General features: G+C 39.1%; 1 protein-coding gene across 3 annotated transcripts; it reads left to right on the forward strand.

The window, feature by feature from the left end:
* Positions 1–1757: 1757 nt before the first annotated feature.
* On the forward strand, positions 1758–17975 carry AspRS-m (aspartyl-tRNA synthetase, mitochondrial). 3 transcript variants are annotated; one of them, XM_080281328.1, is made up of 14 exons: positions 1758–1951; positions 4435–4601; positions 5512–5610; positions 6290–6388; positions 8239–8322; positions 9140–9226; positions 10216–10392; positions 11682–11864; positions 12271–12378; positions 14517–14735; positions 15377–15592; positions 16030–16216; positions 17082–17269; positions 17850–17975. In XM_080281328.1, the coding sequence occupies exons 1-13, from the start codon at positions 1780–1782 to the stop codon at positions 17264–17266; spliced, it is 1983 nt and encodes a 660-aa protein (XP_080137454.1). In that variant the 5' UTR covers positions 1758–1779; the 3' UTR covers positions 17267–17269; positions 17850–17975. The 3 variants fall into 3 exon arrangements, with proteins under 3 accessions (XP_080137454.1, XP_080137453.1, XP_080137455.1); XM_080281327.1 differs by lacking the exon at positions 17850–17975 and having other exon boundaries at positions 17082–17313; XM_080281329.1 differs by lacking the exons at positions 6290–6388; positions 17850–17975 and having other exon boundaries at positions 17082–17313.
* Positions 17976–19164: the final 1189 nt, after the last annotated feature.

Consider the following 19164-nt stretch of genomic DNA (forward strand, 5'->3'; position numbering starts at 1 on the left):
CCCAGTTATCAATGGCCACTTAGAGGTGGTGTCCCTGCCTGCTCAAATGCAGTTAGGATAAGCATGTATTCTAAATGACTATGGGTAGATAGAAGCTGTAGTTGGATAACCAATGTCCCTGTACCCTCTTTACTTCATCCTAATTGTGCAGCATTTTTTTTTTTTTTTTTTCGTCCTAGAAGATTGATCAGTGTGGCCTGTTGTCTTAGTTCTGGGTTAATTATCACCTCCTTTGGCTATGGAATAAAAGAAATACTGAGAATGGTCACACACACATTGACTGGGTCTGGCAAGCTTTGTTTACAATGCTTGATGCTAGCTGCCTGAAACCCACTGACAGTTTCAGCCACCACACTAGTCTTAGAAGAGTGAAGACAACACTGGTCATGACACTCATCCCTGATCAAGCATGCTGTGATTAATATCTTCTTATTATGTAAGAAAGATAGCTTAACGGTTGCTAACCTCCCACACTTAAGCATAGCCTGCTATGACAGTTCCTCCAAACAAACAGTAAGATCCCCACCCCTTACCATTTAGGAATATGCATCCCTCTGGGCACGAGTCACCACTATGCCACGCCTACAAGGGTCACTGAGATTCACTTTATGGCACAGATGTGTACCTACCAGTGTACATTCCAACTGAAGGAACAGTATTCACTGATGGGACTATAGTTCTTTTACACTAACCTGGTCTAGATTTTTGTCCTTTTACACATTATTTCACATCACTCGGTGGCAGAAAAAGACTCTGCTTTGGTTCTACCTCCTTTTCATAACACCTCTTTATGACTAGCATCATATTCTAAGTTGATACGTTGCTACATGGAGAGATGGCAATTTTAGGCCAAGTTAGATTAAAAAGAGTAAACTTGTGGCCATTACACCTGAAACATAAGTTGAAGACAGTGGCTAGTCTTACAACAAACTGTAACAATTGTTTCCATACTCTTCTAATGATGAGTAGTGACAGTTATAACCAAACTATGTACACTGATTCAGTGTACAGTGTGGTAAAATAGTTGGTGAGTGTTAACCACACACCCCTTCAGTATAGTAAATAGAGATGTAATTTTTTCAGAAGAATAGCCATTGTTTGCCCAAAGTTTTTTTTTTTTTTTTTTTTTTTTTTTTTTTTTTATCTGACAGGTAATATGAACTGCATATGTAGAAAGTAATGCCTTGGAAGTGAAGTAAACTCCAGGGACTTGAATGGTGACTAAGTGACTGAGCGTTAACCCATTTCATTGTGTATGCCTTTGATCCTCTCTCTCTCTCTCTCTCTCTCTCTTGTTCTTCCTTGGGCTCTCTCACCCCATGTCTGGGTGCGAACTTGCCAAGCATTCTTATTAAGAAAAAGCAATTTGACATTAAATGTGAAAGGCTAATTTAAACAATATTTGATTACATTTCATATGCCTAACCCATCGGCTATGTTCTCCTGTAGTGATATTAAGAGGAGCAATTTCATACATGTACGGTGATTATCGTATTGCAATGCGTTTGGCACAGTGGTTCGGCAACGTCAAATTTTACTTGGAGGTTTCGGAAAATCACATTTCCTTTATGTTACCTTGGTTGGGGGGATTCGAAGCATCATACTTTCCCTAGTGTTTATCTGTTTTGGAACATTCTAAAGCAATATTTAGTAGCTATTCCTGTTTGATAATTTTGGAGGATCTCATACCGAGGTGCAATAATAAAGGAGCCGAAAACATATGCGCCAATTTCAACATAAACAAATATTTGGTAATGAGTGATAATCCGTTAATTCACAATGAAATATCTTGTAAAGCTCCCCTGGATAGCACATTATCCTATTCTGTTATTACATACATCAGTAAAATCAAGAGCCTACTCATTATCAAGGAAGTCTGTTGTTCTGTGTGGCGAAAAGCGAGGAAAATTGACTGCACATACTCGACTCTGCAGCTCGAACTCCAGTCATGGTAAGATATGCTTGTTTTACTTTGCTTGGCTTCTAATGCATTGGATAGGTCATTGTGAAATCTTGTAATTATTTTTATTTAAGATGCTATGCACATATAAAGATGGATATTGAAATGTCAGAAATAGGTTAGAAAGTGTTGCTGTTGGTGTGAAGGAAAGTGTTAAGTGGCTGCTAGTAATATTTGGATATTTTCCTGGATTTTAATCATTATGTACTTGTCAGAAAAGTTTTCATTGTGCCTTAGTGTTAGAACAATATTTTTTAGTAGGCTAGAGTTTTGCTGTAGGGGTATCACCTGTAATGGCATTTCCTGTACCATATATTAAGATATGAGATGACCAAATATTAAAAAAAAAAAAAAAAATCACTTTCCTTTAGACTGATTCAGAAACTTTCTCAAGGTGCAAGGAAGTGTGTTTTTGATTATGAGAGAGTCCGTCCATATATCTGTCTATCTATCTGTCTATCTATTGCCAGACGCCTCAATCCTGTTTGGGGTGGCCACAAACAAATCGCCTCCAAGTCACCCTGTCCCCTGCCATTTCACTGCCCTGCTCCCAACTCACACCCCTCTCTCTCATATACCTTTCCACCCCATCCCTCCATCTCATCCTCGGCCTCCCCCTCCCTCTTCCCCCCTCCACCTTCTTCACATACACTCTCTTTGTCAATTTTTCACTCTCCATCTTCTCCACATGGCCAAACCACCTCAGTGTGTTCCTCATAACGCTTCCTACCACATCCACATCCACACCACAACGCTTCTTTATATCCTCATTCATCAGCCTGTCTCTCCATGTGACTCCACAGGCTCCTCTTAAATATCTCATTTCCACTGCTCTCACTCTTGACTTGTGTCCTTCCAACAACATCCAAGCTTCACTTCCATACGTTAGAGTTGGTATCACAATACTGTCATGTAGTAACTTTTTCACTTCCATGCTCACTTCCCTGTTTCTTATCACTGCTTTCAAAGAACCAGCAACCTTTCTTCCCTGCTGTACCCTTTCAAGCACTTCACCCTCCAAACCTCCATCCTTACTCATCACACTACCCAAGTACTTAAACATACTCACATTTTCCAATTCCTCACCATCCAACCTTGCTGTACATTCACTGACTTCACGTCTCTTAAAGACCATCACTTTACTCTTCCCTACATTCACCTTTAGATTCTGTTTCTTACACACTCTCCCAAACTCATCCACCACGCCTTGCAGCTCCCCTTCGTCTTCACTCAGCAACACAGTATCATCTGCAAACAACAGTACAGGGAGTTTCCAAACTCTGTCCTCTCTCACCAGGGCCACTCCAACATCCACTACCCTACCTTGTACCGTACCTCTTTTATTACCCCATCCATGTACAGATTGAACAACCATGGAGACATGACACATCCCTGTTTCAACCCAACTTTCAAAGAGAAAAATTCACTTAGTTCACCATCCACACATCCGTCCATAAAGAGTCAAAATACGGTATACGGTGTTATCGTAAATGAGCCTAGATTAATGCCAAAACGACATACAAAAGTGCTCATCATTGTGCATATCCATCAACAGTGCCCACCATTGTGACTGTAAACAAAGCCCAGTGTTCTGATGGAGTAAATCTGCTTATAAAAAATTGAAGAAATTACTGAAACTTGAAAAGACAGTCAGAAACAAAGCAGCAGTGCTCAAGAAGGGCTTTAGTAAAAAGAAATAAATAAGTAGATAAATAAAAATAAATAAATCTAAAATAAGGCTAAGAAAGAAGTGAAGTTCAATTACAGGGCACCTCTCACCAGCTTATGTGACCCACCAAGCCAGTTTCGAGTCAAAAGTAGTTTGGCACAAGAGAATCCCCTCAGGACTTAATGCCAGTAATGGTACCTGTAAGCATGTCCCCTTAATGATTACCAGCATTTCAAGCAAGTTCATTTGGCAGATATGGTACAAAAGTACTGTACTTCTCTTTATTAGTATCTTTTTTTTTTTGGGGGGGGGGGGATGGGTGGTCCTTTGGATGTGTTTGTTCTCCATTGTTGGCCATTAACAGACACTGAAACAGTTGAAACAGTAGATTGTGTGTGAAGTGGGGGATAACAATAAAACTATATCTATCTATTGCCAGATGCCATAATCCCCTAAGGGGTGGCCATTTGACTTTGAGTTATTTGGTTTACAGGGAGGGGCACTAACCCTCCACCAACCCACTTGACACGTAGGGAGCATGTATGGTTTGGTTACTGGTATTAATGCCAGAGAAGGAATATCTTAGAGGAGTGACTGAGAATGGGAGAAATATGTAGAGACAAAGTACAATAGCATGGAAATAGTTCACCGGCTGTTGGGTAACTCAGGAGGGAGCAAAGAATCAGAATAATAGTGATGATGTACATGGTTAATTGTTGCTTTGTAGGGTTGTTAATGTTAAGCTTACTGTCAATGCATAGAGCAGAAGTAAACAGCTTTTACAGTGTATGTGAACCAAACTCAGGTGTTGGTGATACCAGTCTTGGGATGCGGTACAACTGTGGTGAATTATGTGGAGGCCAGGTTGGTCAACTGGTAACTCTACGAGGTCATTTACAGTACCAGCGCCTGGGAAAATTTGCTACACTGCGGGACAGCAATGGCAGCACCCAGGTTGTCATCAGGGACCAGGTAAGACAGCTTATGATGAGGATGCCTGATATTTTGATGCTTCTGTTTTCACTTGCTTCCTATGATGCTAAATAAATGAGACTGGTTTGTGTTTATTTTCTTCTTGTTCGTGGAGAAAAGTTATTTAACATGAATGCCTTCAGTTCATGAAAAACTCAGTTTTCTTTGCCATTATTTTGATATGATTTGTTATGGAGGTATAAGTAGCAATGTGTTCCAGTAAATGTTCAAAGTTATTAGAGCAAATACTTGCTTATCACTTTTGGATAAAATTTTTTTGTAAATTGATTATTTTAATTTACAGTAATTTATTTTTTTTAGCTCAGGTTTTCTTTGTATCCCAAAAAGGACTTCCTGACTTTATTCTCAGTTGTTAATTGTATTTTTTATATACTGGTACTTTTTTATCTGCTTTGAACTCATATCAGGTACACTCTGACTATATCACATTGGTAGGTGTGCATTTTCAGTATCCAGTGGGTAATACAGTAGGGAAGTTCACAGTGGAGAAACTTTGGGAGAGGTTTCTCTGACGTTATGGCATAAAAGTACTATGAACACTCTATCCTCAGCCATTTAATTGGTCTGAGATGTCTCCGTGACCTAAACAAAATGTTAGTGGTCGTTACAGAGAGGGGTAACCTGAATAAAAGCATAAAGAAAAATATGTGTGGATAGATTTTGTCTCAAAGGTGAAGCAAATATGAGATGAATGATTAGTATTGGTATGTTGTCCATTTCACATGCCATTCTGTTGATGGTTTTCATAGTGTTATACTTTATCTTTCTTATTTCTAGATCCCATCCATCACATTTTCAGCAGGAAGTAGAGTTGGATGATGATGCTCAGAAACAGCAGAATTTTAAAGCTTCGATTTCATATTGAAAGAAATTTGGCTGTTCTTTCCAGGACACAATGGTGCAGGAGATACTAAACAAGACAACTTATGAATCTTATGTGGAGGTAAAGGGCACTGTTCAGCATAGACCACCTGGGCAGGAAAATAAGGTATGCTATTAAATACTTTCCCTATGGGCAGTTTTACCTTTATGTATGGTAAATTATCTTTTAAATGAGCTCACGATTAATCAGCATTCCCAGTACTGCACAGTGCCACCTAATTTTTCTGTTATTTTTGTCAAGCTCTGCATTACAATACTTATATCAGAGGTTTCCCAGGAGTAGATCATTTTAAATAATGCTGCATCAGATCAGTTCAGAAAGATAGTGGAAAGGAGGAGACCAAGATATCTTGGGTATGTTGAGAGGAAGGACCACAGACTTTGGGTGAGGAGGTGTAGAAGTAAAGAGGTACTGGGCTGTCAGTGGAGAAGTAGACTGACAAAATCATGGGATGAAGTAGTGTGCTTTTGACCCTCACATTTAGGGGTATTATTAGATAACTGGCACAGAACAAAGTGGAGGAGTGCTGTATCAGGTGAGGGTGTCTGACCCATGCTTACAATTTGAAGAGCAGACAAAACCAAAAATGATGATGAAAGTTATTATCCATATTTGCAAGGAGACTGATAGGTGGATAGAGAGATAGATAAAATAAAATTCAGATTAGAAAGCATGTATATCTTGAATACATTAAAGCACAAGGGAAACAGTTCTTCCCAGCAAGGTCTGCTGGCTAGATAAAATTGTACTCATAACATGTCTGTTATGTATCATTGTGTCTCAGGCAATGGCCACGGGAGATATAGAAATCTTAGCTGATGAGTACAGAGTCATCAACCCAGCCCGCAAAGATCTTCCATTCCTCATCAGAGAACATAATAAGGTATTGAATTACTTGTGGTTATCTCTCTTTGCATAACTGAGAAATTACAACTTCGAAATTTAAGATGCATGGGACATTGCTTGTCATTGAGATAATTTCCTTGATTGACATTTTAAGTATTCTCATATTGCTATATGTAATTATCATCATCATCATTGGTATCATCACTGTCATCTGCCATGTAATTTTCGTTGTTGTTGTTGTGCAGCAGCGTCATTATTGTCACTATCATCATCATCATCATCATCATCATCATCATCATCATCATCATCATTGTCAGTAGATTTATGGATGGTGTTATAAAAGAAATACACCATACAGGGTAGGGCAGTGGATGATTGAATTACTTGTGGTTATCTCTCTTTGCATAACTGAGAATTACAGCTTAGAAATTTAAGATTCATGGGACATTTCTTGCCATTGAGATAATTTCCTTTATTGACATTTTAAGTATTCTCATATTGCTCTATGTAATTATTATCATCATCATCATTGTTATCATCACTGTCATCTGCCATGTAATTTTCGTTGTTGTTGTTGTGCAGCAGCGTCATTATCTTCTCTATCATCATCTTCATCATCATCATCATCATTGTCAGTAGATTTATGGATGGTGTTATAAAAGAAATACACCATACAGGGTAGGGCAGTGGATGATTGAGTGTCCCAGGCTAATGTCCCAAGTGAAAGAGGAAAGAGTGGAAATTACCTATCCTGTTATTTATTAATTACACTGTTGTATAAAGACAGTGTGTAGGAGGAGGAAGCTGAAAGTTAATGTAAACAAAAGTAAAGTTATGGTGTTTGAGAGGAATGAAGTCACAGAGTGTGCAGTGAGGTTGGATGGAGAGGATATGGAGCATGTGAGTGCATTCAAGTACTTGGGTAGTGTGATGAGTAAGGATGGAACTTTGGGGGATGAAGTACGTGAAAGGGTACAGCAGGGAAGAAAGGTTGTTGGTACACTGAAAGCAGTGATGAGAAATAGGGAGGTGAGTATGGAAGTTATGAAGTCACTGCATGATGGTATTGTGATCCCTACCCTGACGTATGGAAGCGAGGCGTGGGCATTGCAAGAGGGGAACTAGTCAAGAGTGAGAGCAGTGGAAATGAGTTACTTGAGAGGAGCATGTGGAGTGACGTGGAGGGACAGGTTGACGAATGAAGAAGTGAAGGAACGTTGTGGGGTAGATGTGGATGTGGTTGAAAAGATTAGGAGAAATACACTGAGGTGGTTTGGACATGTGGAGAGAATGGAGAATGAAAGACTGACTAAGAGGGTGTATGTAGGTGAGGTGGAGGGAGGGAGAGGGAGGGGTAGACCGAGGATGAGGTGGAGGGATGGAGTTGAGAGGTATATGAGGGAGGGGGGGGTGAGTTGGGGGGAGGGGAGTCAAATGGTGGGTGACAGAGTGACTTGGAGGCGTTTTGTCTGCAGCCACCCTTTGCGGGATTAGGGCGTCGGGCTATAGATAGATAGATAGATGAAGTAAAGATGAGTGTGAGTGGCAATGCTTGTTGAATGAGTTTGGCAATGCATATGTAAGAAAAGAAATTTGGTACTGAATATGAATATACAGTAGTAAGAAATAAAGGTGTGGTTTTTAAAGGAATGATGTTATTGAGTGCATACTGTAGTGAAAGTGATTTGTTGGAATATAAAGAACATGAGCACCTATAAACATCTAAGAAGTGTGATGAGCAGTTTTAAGGATTATTGTACTCAGTATCCATTTTCACTTATACTTGAGTTTAAGTTAAGTGATTATTGCAATACACATACTGTTTTCCATAATTCTGAATGCCAACATTGTGATTTGTGTGTCATTAGTTACTTTCTGTGCCACCAGCCAAAAGAGCCACTAAGGCTGAAATACCGGTACCTGGACCTACGACGTACTCAAATGCAGCACAACCTCAAACTTAAGAGTCAGGTGAGCACATTCTAACTTTGGCCTGTATTCTCATCCACTAAGGACACTGTCCAGCACGTCTCCCTTACCAGTTGATTTATGTATCTGATATGTTAATATTTCATGTATGCTGTATTTGCAATAATTTTGATATAAAAGAGATAATGTCTGTCTATCTGATTATAGCCAAACGTCTTAATTCTGTAAGAGGTGGCCATAAACAAATCACCTCCATGTTGCCCTGTCCTCTATCTTTTGGCTGCCCTCCCTTCAACTCACACTGCCGTCTAATAAATCTGTCAACACCATTCCTTTATCTGATTCTGTCTCCCTCTTCTCCTCCTCCTCTCCCTCTCCACCTCACTGACTTACATGCATCTAGTCAGTGTCTCATTCTCCATTTTCTTCACATGGGCAGACATGAGTAACTGAATATGCAAGGGAATAATAGGTTATAGTATGCAAAATAATTAATAAGAAAGACTGCTGAGAAGCCTCCTAAGCTCACAAGAATATGCACTTTGTCTCAAATCACACCTAAACCCTGAAGAATACCATATTATCCATCCACACACTACATTTGTTGGCTGAGTTTTTACACTTACTTTATATTCATATATTTGGATGTCAGAATCATTTACTCATAGGCAGATGTTTTCAGCCACGAATCAAAGTTCAAGCTTAGATTCTCACAAGACAGTCATCGTACAAATTTCTGACTTTTACTACCCAAATATTTCATGCATTTCTTGGAAGTAACTGCAGGAAAACTGATGGTGTGAGTTGAGGATCCTTAGCCCTCAAAAGAACTACCCCAAAATCAATCTTCATTTTTCAGGTTGCCAAAAAAATGCGTGACTTCTTACAAGACAAGGAGAATTTCATTGAACTCACCACGCCAACATTATCTGTTAACACTCCAGGGGTAAGACCATCTGAAGTTTTGCCAGCTCAAGACAACACAGTTTTAGCAATTAAATAATATGTATTTGATAATAGTGTTTTTGAGTCTGTTGTCATTTTTCCCAGTCATGCTTATAATGTACCTCTTGGCCGTTTGAATCTCACACCATTTCATGCTGCAGCTTTCTACTCCCTCTTGGCCATCCGTAGTTTTAGTCAGTATGCCTTTGCTTGACAAAACTGGGCTACTCCCACAAACTGCATACTGAGTTTTGATTTTGTGGAATTTGATGAGCCAAAGTTATGAGGTGGGGATGAGTCTTCTTGGTTACTAGTCATATCAAGCCTCCAGTCACTCTACACCTAGCTATCAGTTGAGCTGAGAAGACTAAAGGTTCTTTGTATGGTTGGAGTATACACTCTATAACAAGCTGACTGTGAAACATGTTTCTCTACAGGTCTCTTTCTTAATGATATTATGGATAATGTTGTTTCACATAAACGGTTGCAATTTTTTACACCCTTTTCCAGCTAATAAGTTTTACTTTTAAAAAATTATAATTAATATGTATTTTGCAATAAAGTGAAAATAAGTGTGAGATAAATGTATACAATATTGGCATTGCAAGGAATAAGTGTGAGTGCAGCTTGGCCTGGTAAGTCTTTACTGTCATGTTAATTTGGTTTGCCAGAAGTATGGTATTCTTTTGTACTATGTATTACAATTGATATTCTTCTGCAGTAGTTTGCAGTGGCACTTTGTTGTTTAAATGGTAATTAACAAACTAAACCCTTTAAGCTAGCAAGTGTAGGATTTTGATTTAACACCCACCAGATTGGCATTGCAACAAGTTGAAATTTGAGTAGATCCCAATTACCTAAGTTTCATAGTGCACAAGGATTTTATGAGGATCTTATCTGGTAATGTGTATATCGTACCATGCTAATCTTAAGTCTGTGGTAATTTTGTGAAAACATTTTTGGCATTTAAACACCATACTTTTATTACAGGGTGCCCAAGAATTTGTAGTACCAACTAGACACCCTGGAAAATTTTATTCCTTGGTTCAGAGCCCCCAGACATATAAGCAGCTGGCCGTTATAGGGGGTTTTGACAGATACTTCCAGTTTGCCATATGCTACAGAGATGAAGGGGCTAGACCAGACAGGCAACCAGAATTTATGCAGGTGAATTGTTAAGAGAACTTATACATTATCAGTAGTGCACAGAGGTAACTGTGTATTGCATCTGTCTTAGAGCGTAATACAGTAATCCCTCAATTATCCGGACGTCCATATTCCAAGCAATCCATGACCTCAACACTGTGACCTGGCTGTTCAAAACCATTATTAGAGTAGTATATATTTTTTATTTTTTTATTTTTTTTTTTCCCCACTGCAGGGTATGGCCCTGCAGTGGTGATTGCTTGTCTGTGGTTGATGGATCTGCTTGACCATGGTACTGTAATTGGGTTTATAGAGTAGTGGTAAACAACAGGAACAATTGTTGTACAGTGTACTGTAGTATCTTTTTACAATGGCTTTCAAAGTTAGGTTATGTACAAAGGGGGGCCTGGGGAAAAGTCCATTATCAAGACATGCCTTTGGCTCTATCGTGTCAGATAATCAAGGGATTACTGTATTAAGGTTATTTTTGGAGGTTTAAATTTAGGGCAAGTTTTAGATTCCCCCCCCACTTTCCTTTTTTTACCCATACTTTGATCTTTTACCCCATGCAGTACAATACTTGCATTATTCATTTTGACTGAAGGAAGATTTGTAACTCAGGATCACTAAAGAGCTTTTCCTCTCCCCCACTTGTGCAGCAAGTAGCCTTTCAGGTCATATGGTATGTGGATGGGAGTTTGGATTTCAGTCTCCTCTGATTGATATCCTTAGAAAAATGGAAGAGTCATGCTATGAATTACCATACCTCTTGAGTGTACAAGATTATCAGAAACGTTGGTAGACAAATGATGAAAGTAAAAGCAAAGTCAGTGGTTCTTTCTCTATACTTCATATTGAAATCTCACCTTATGGCAGATTGTTGCTTACTTGCTTGTTTATCTTCACTTCTGATTGCCTCATACAAGAAACCAGGAAATAGGGTTCAAAGTACATATACAGTATATACTGTACAGGAGCATAAGCTAAGCACAGTATGGAGATAGAGTTTTCAAAGGATAGTAGTTCCATTGAGCCATGAAATGGAGTGTGTATACTAAAAATTAGCCAATATAATGGAGACAAGTAGTAATGCACCTGCTCCTCAGCTCATATGTGTGAGATGATTATCCAATCACCACTCCTACTTCTTCAGATATCTCAAAAACTTGTTTGTTATGAATGAATTTTTTGTTGTTGTGTTTTTGACTTTGCAAAAGGCTGTTTTTTGTCAAACAGTTTTTTGTCAAACTGTTTTATGAACTGTGAACTATGTTTAAAGTCATATTGCATGATTCATTTTCCCACTACAGGTTGATATTGAGATGGCTAATGTGAGCATGAGAGACATACAGCAGTTAACAGAGCAGCTGATTCTTCACTCTTGGCCTTCACATCTCCCACCCCTCAGGGCCCCACCCTTCCCCATCATCACTTATGCAGAAGCTATCAACAGTTATGGTGTTGATAAGCCTGACACAAGATTTGGCTGGAAGGTACAGTACTGTTATTTGGCCTGCTCCCAGCATCAGCCACATTTTCCGCTCTGACCACAGAAATCATTGGTAGTTTTTATGTTGGAGTGGACCTTGCAGATTCTTTTTTCTTTTTTTTCTTAGTTGTTTTCAGTACCATATTGTGTAAAATTTTCTCATAAATGTTAAAATTTAGCTTGTGTTATTTTGACTTACTTGTCTCTCCAAACATGCAAACAGCAGACCCACTGTACAGTTTATTTGTCCATTTTGTTTTACCTTCCAGCTTTCACTTCGGTCAGTATTTTTTTCTCGATCCTGGTTTGCTTGTTTTCTCCTTTTCCATTTTCTTTGTTTTTGCACATATAATCTCAAGAAACTCAGATGAAATGTTGCTTGAGCTTACATAATGTTGCTTATATTACAGCTAATGGATGTAAGTGATGTGGTATGTGAATGTGGTGTGAGGGTGTTGGAGGCAGGAGTTTCTCAGGTGGGACAGTCAGCCAGAGCCTTCTGCATACCTCAAGCACAGGTAAGTGATTCTGCTATAGTGGTATGATCTTTCTCATTACAAACATGTATTCTTAGATATGTAACATTCCTCTGTTGTATTTTTTTTTTTTTTTTTGTTATACTGAGTCAAGGAAATGAGGGGGTCATGCCTTCCCTTTTTTTTTTTTTTTTTTTTTTTTTTTAAAGCTGTCTCCCATCTTTGCAAGGAAGTGCATTTTACAGTTAAAATATATGTCACTTTTTATGGTGTACCGTAGCTATTAACCCTATCAGGTTTCTGGGACGAGCACATTATGTATGTCTGTGCTAGAGTCAGTCACTCTCACGCTGCCCCCACATTTCGCGGCACAATATTTTTCTTTGATCCCTCTGTGTAAATACGCTTTCCATGGTAGAATATTGGTTGTGGTGTCATTTTAAAGCTGAATAGTTGTACTTTATCATAATATGTTCAAAAAAGGAGAACAAAGAAAATAAAATGTCAAAATGAGTTAAAATTAGGCGAAAACCAAAAATTTTATACCTTGCCTTAGAAAAATATATGGCAAAAAAAAAAACTAATAAAGATATGTAAATCAAGTTTAAACCATGAAAAACTACAATAAATTACTTTTGTGTTGATATATAGAGTATGATAATTTTTGCCTTTTATTTCATGGTAAAATGAAAGGAAAGAGATGCACAATTTTATTTTAGTCTTGTCTGCATATTTGTTTCACAGTCTTTTTCTTTGATCAGTCAGTGTAAATACACTTTTTATGACTGAATTCTGGTTGTGGTGCTGTTTTGAAGCTGAATAGTTGTACTTTATCGTATTATGTTCAAAAAAGGAAAACAAAGAAATAAAAAGTCAAAGCGACGAGCTGAAGTTAGGCAAAAACCAACAATTTTATACCTTGCTGTAGAATAATATTCACACAGAGTAAAGTGATAAAGAAACAAAGCCATGAGTCAGACCAGCTGTACAGTACCCCCCATGCATAGAGCAAACTTTCCATGACGTCATGCACGAACCTCTTTGTTTATGACGCGTAAACACAATTTATGGTGAATATATTATAAAAGTTTTGTAAAATGACAATTAAAAGCATCATCGGAATCTCCAAGGTTGGATTTGAAGTGACAATCAAAATTGTCATCAGAATCTCAGAGGGTTAATACAGTCTCAGTACCTGTTTGTGATGTTTGATGGAAGGGAAGAGGCTTTTGTTATTATACATTTTGTTTATGACAGAAGAACTGTAATTGCAGAGCATAATTATTTATATTCACGTAAAAAGATAAATATACAATAAAGGTGCCAAATGAGGGGAAACACAAGACCATCCCACGTAGCAGTGGCCATTTCACAAAATAGATGGCCAAAGAAAAATTTTGACTAGTTAGTTAATGAACAGAGAATAAAGTCATCATGTACAGCAGCAAGGGCAAAATAGAAAAGGCAGGGTAAGAGATGCTCAGAGACATGCCATGTGGGCTGCTTAGTTCCCATATCTGTGCCATTAAATTGCCTAAATAAACCAGGGCACAAAGAAGAGATGGTGATGCGAGGATGTCACTGATGAGTTGCCGTTCTGGGTGCATTCAGTGAGAGGTGCTCTGGAACATCATCATACAGTGCTCAGTTTGAGGGAAAGAATGAGATATTAGTAATTTTGCTGGGAGTTCATCATATATTAGGAGGCATTATAACTGGAAACAGAAAGCAGCACAAACCTTAACTATCTTAAATGATTCCTACCATCACCAGTTATAGGTTTGGATGGTAATAGTGGATCAGTGACTCTTACCAAGGATGGCTCTTGAGAAGAAGCAGAATTGTTGTTATTGTTATTGTTTTTTTGTTTTTTTTACCTGATCAGAACCTGTTATTTAAACATTTTGACCATTAGTAAACAATGTTTTGAGCATCACATTCATTTAGCTTTTGTGGGCATACAATTTTATTGAGCATTTTAGTCCATCTCACTGCTGGACTAATCAGATGTGTTTTGACTCATAAGTCTTGTGAATTAAGTGGTCATTGGCCATACTACAGTTTTTCTGTAATAAAGTTAATAGCTCATGTGAGTTTTTTTTTTCTTTACATGTACAATACTTAGACACTGCAAATGAGTCACATTATAAAAACATTTCATCATTGTTGTCTCCACACAGGCATACATCAGCAAGAAAATTGTGTCATCATGGGAAGATGTAGCCCAGCAGCAGCATGGTCTTCCTGGCATCTCTGTCTTGTATGTCCAAGAAGATTTATCAGTCAAAGGAATCGTAGCTAAAAAGATGACACCCTCAAGCCAGAGTGAACTGTGCAGGACTCTAGGGGCTGAGAAGGGGGATGTCTTGGTTATGGCAGTGGGTCCAGATGAGGAGGTGGTATGTACCTCTTTTTGATGTGATAATTGGTGATCTAGAGGCCTGGGGTTGGTATACATAAAACCTTTTAAGAAGGTACCTGGGAGAACTCCTAAGTCTCTGGAATTACTCTGCTTGGAGTAACTGTTAGAAGTCATTGTATAAAAACTTTCAGAGTAGCTCTTTAGTAGATATATGACCATCTCAGAACAGGGCCTTTCTTCAAGTTGTACCAAATTTAGCACTAATACATGATAAAATATAGATAGATAGATAGATAGATAGATATATCAGTGTCACAAGAACAAGCAGGTCCCAAAATACCTGCAGACATTTTTTTTTTTTAAGTAGTGGCATGCCTTGATAACAACTGATGGGCAGATGAAGAGATTTGCTTTAGAATTATAATCTGCCTTGTCCCTTGTACTAGAGCCACTAGTTGCCAAGGATACAGCATTTTAAAAGAAGTAACAGTGTAATCTGGCTTGATACCATTATGCCTATTGTGCCCTTTGGTTGCAATATTCACAGAGTATGGTATGAATTCCAGCATATACCTTTATTTACCTGTGACTCATGTGTGGGTTTGTTACTTAAATAGCATTTCACTGTATACATTATAGGAAATATTATTGTAGTTAATATAATTGTTGAATGCACAGTGTGGGTTGCTGGGACAGTTGCGGATAGCCAGTGCAGACATCCTGGAGGGCTGTGGAGTAGAGGTAAGAAACCATGAGAGCTTCAACTTCCTCTGGGTGGTGGACTTTCCATTGTTTGAGAAAGACTTAGACGCAGACTGTCTTCTCTCCACCCATCATCCTTTCACACGGCCCAGGGAAGAAGATGTTCACTACCTCTACACAGACCCTATTAAGGTACCGTATGGAACTTAACCTTGTGGGGAGTGAAAAGTGAGGGAGGGAGGATATTGAAGGGCCTGTTTATATATATATTGCTTTAAAACTCCTCCTTGGTGCCCTCAGAATTCATGTGCTGTGAGTGGAAACCAGGCTTTTTCTTTTTTCTAAGCCTGTAAAGAATCATTATCAGCATCATATCGCTGTTTCACATGTATATATTGAAGTTCTAAGTGTGAACTAAAGAAAAGAAAGTTCAGTTCCCACCATGCCCCTCAGGCACTGTTAGATACTGTCAGGTTTCTAGTTTCATATGTAATGGGTGATGGGGTTGCTACATCTCTGTACCAGATGGTTTGTAATGAACCTCATGATAATCATGCACATAAGCCACAGTCAGTGCAGCTTTGAAAAAATTGTAATAATGAATTACACTGCACTGTTTTATCAACCAGGCAAGATCACAACATTACGATCTGGTGCTGAATGGGTGTGAGGTGGGTGGAGGGTCAATCCGAGTACACGAAGCTGAGTTACAGCGACATATCCTGCACAACATTCTGGGAGTGAAGGGTTCCAGCCTGGGTTTCCTCAGCCAAGCCCTCGAGTGTGGTGCACCCCCTCATGGTGGCATAGCACTTGGTTAGTTAACCTGCATTTTACCTACAGGATTTTGATTTTTAATATTAATAAATGGTGGGATATAACCTTAGTATGCATGTTAATGTAAAATAGCTACTGTGCTTAGTTGTGTTGAATTTTTTCCTTTGTGCCCTCCCCCATTTTTTGTTTATAAGATGGTTAAGCTGATGAGCCAAGTTTCTGATTATTAATTTATAAATAGTCATTAGTTATTTAGTCCTTTCAGTCCAATAGCATTTTTTGTTGTTGCTTGTACTGTACAATACTACCAATCGATTTTATTCCCACTTCTGAGACCCACCTATACTCCATTTCGGTGAGTCTGGCACCATCAGTGATGTCGTCAACACCTGTAGCACTGATAAAGGTGCTCAGAACTGGGTATACCTTTTTGCATTCCCATTATATATTGGTTCTCAAGATAAAACATAGAGGTTCACCTAGTGCAGAGGATTTACATCAACACTACAGGTGTTGAGGGTGAAATGGAGTATAGTAGTGAAGGGGGTTAGTGAAGGCAGTATATACTCACTCTAGTTCAAAAGTCTCCCGAGCTAAATAGAACCCTCTGGAGAAGTAACAAAGCCGGGTCTGCACAAGTGGGGGTTCCATGGTGGGACCAAGTCGTGTTGTGATGAGGTCTAATGCTACAAAGTATGTACACATTAAATAATGAAGATTTGGAGGAGAAAGAGCCAGTGTGGGGGGCCTTGTTCCCTCCAGGCTACCTCATAACTGTGCTGCCACCTGGAAATAGCAGGAATAAAAGTACATCATTGGATTGAAGGGGTTAAAATTAGGTATAATATTGTACTGTACTTTATTTCAAACAACTTGTTCATCTGTTTTCTCTTTCCGTTAACAGGATTTGATAGACTCATCGCAGAATTAAGCGGAGCCAGAAGCATTCGAGATGTTATAGCATTCCCAAAATCTATGGAGGGTCGATGCCTGATGTCAGGTGCTCCAGGAGATATTACAGAGGAAGAAAAGGCGCTGTATCATATCAGTGTTGTTGACAGAACAACAACCTGTACCACAGAAGTGTAGAATGTTTGCAAATAAATGTGAAATTTTGTATATGAATATTCAAAGTATACTGAACACTTGATAAAAAAAAAAAGTGTCTTTACCCATGAAATCATTAAGTTCATCACTCTGATCCGTATACCTGTCCACGCCATCCCGCCACCTCATCATTGGTTTCTGTCCCCCTCATCATGTCCCCCTCAGTCACATACAGTACACTCCTAGACAAACTGTCATTTTTCATTCTCTCTGCATGGTCAGACCTTTTTAGGGTACTTCTAACACATTCCAGCACATCCACATCAACAGGACAACACTTGTCAACTTCCTCATTTGTATGTCTGTCTCGCCATGTAATTCCACATGCTGCTCTCAAATAACTGATTTCCATTCTTCACATTCTTGATTTGAGTTCTTCTAAGGAACTGTAAGCTTCAGTTTCATATGTCTGAGTGAAGATCACAGTGCAATCATGCAACAGCTTCTTTTACTTTCATGCTCACTTCTCAAGTGGTCATTTGTATTGATTGTTCTCAGAATTGGCCCAGAACACAGACATCCAAACTCATTCATTGAGCCATGCAACTGTCACTCCTCTTCACAGAACAGTATCATCAAGAGGCATCAGGAAGGTACTGTATAGTCAGTATGCAGACCCCTACCCTTAATCACTAAGGGCACTTCTCCAACTTCCATTTATCTTCTGATGCACTTCACTTTCTTGCTCGCTCACTCACTCACTCACTCACACACAGACAAACGTTCACACACACACGTGCATGCATGCATGCAAACTCACTGCTACCTTTGTGCCCTCAAACATACTCTTGACAGCATTCAACAGTTTTCCATGTCAATCTGCAAGCCAGTCATCCTCTGCCCAATCAGGATCATAGGGACCTAGGGCAAGGCCACTCCTTACATTTAAGGCGAGGGTGACTAGCCTCACCCACTCCCAAGTGTCACTCTGTGAGCAGTAACTCCCAACCACCCTTTAGATGCAAACCATTGCAGGCCCCATCTAGTTAACTCACAAGACCATCTCTGCCCTTATTCCTACCAGTGGAGTGAGCTTAAATAACATAAAATAGAAGAAAATATGTTACTGTTGCTCCACGCTCATTTGCATCTGAGCCTGGTGGATTGCAGGTTGAAGCTGCCTCCATTTTGTGATCAATCCTCCTTTGGGGAATAAGGAAGGGAGTTGACAGACTTTTGTTCTAGGTGGCATAGCAGGCTTCATAGCATGTCTTCCTTGTGATTTGTAGTTGTACACTAACATTGTTTTGGATGTTATTTATAGCATTTTAATATCGATATAATTTGCATCAATTTATAACTTGCAGGAGGATATTGATGTTTAATGTGCAGAGCAAATTGCCAAGAGAGAGGTGTTACAGTATCTCCAAAGGCACTTAGAATATGACCTTTATGAGAGTACACTGCCTAAACCTGCCTTCCTATAGGTGAAACAGTACAGTATGTTAATCTCATTTTACCCCTTTGATGTGTAGGGGCCCAAGGCTAGGCTGCTGGAATCCAGTATTCTTAAGGATAGATGACCAACATACCCCTTTTGGTGGTGTTATAGGATGAAATTATCCTCCAGTCATATCAGGGATTAAAGCTGTGCAGTCATCTCTCCAGCTGGATCACCAGGTGCCTTCAGGTAAAGGTAAGGAAACGGTAAAGGGGCAGATAACATGAGCTGCCTGTCTAAGGTGTTCATCTGTGTGATTTAGACTTTTGGGCCTGTGGCTAGTTATTAATCCACTTTCCTGGGATACAGGGTCACTGCATTATCCAGCTTATCCCGGTTATCCCTGTAGGTAATGTTTACTAATGCACAAAGGGTGGACAGACACCTGAGTCAAATGATGATGAATCACCCCATCACTGTAACTGTCATTTACTGAATC

Source organism: Coenobita brevimanus, chromosome 89, assembly GCF_032717465.1.
Source record: "Coenobita brevimanus isolate Jiangsu-jjx chromosome 89, ASM3271746v2, whole genome shotgun sequence".
In the NCBI taxonomy this organism is placed as follows: Eukaryota; Metazoa; Arthropoda; class Malacostraca; order Decapoda; family Coenobitidae; genus Coenobita; species Coenobita brevimanus.

Bases quoted from the DNA above. Each gene is read 5' to 3' on its own strand.
- AspRS-m (XM_080281328.1), top strand. From the start codon at position 1,780: ATGAAATATCTTGTAAAGCTCCCCTGGATAGCACATTATCCTATTCTG. The intron at 11,865-12,270 runs GTACAGTACTGT...CTTATATTACAG, and splicing joins ACACAAGATTTGGCTGGAAG to CTAATGGATGTAAGTGATGT. The intron at 15,593-16,029 runs GTACCGTATGGA...TTTATCAACCAG, and splicing joins TCTACACAGACCCTATTAAG to GCAAGATCACAACATTACGA.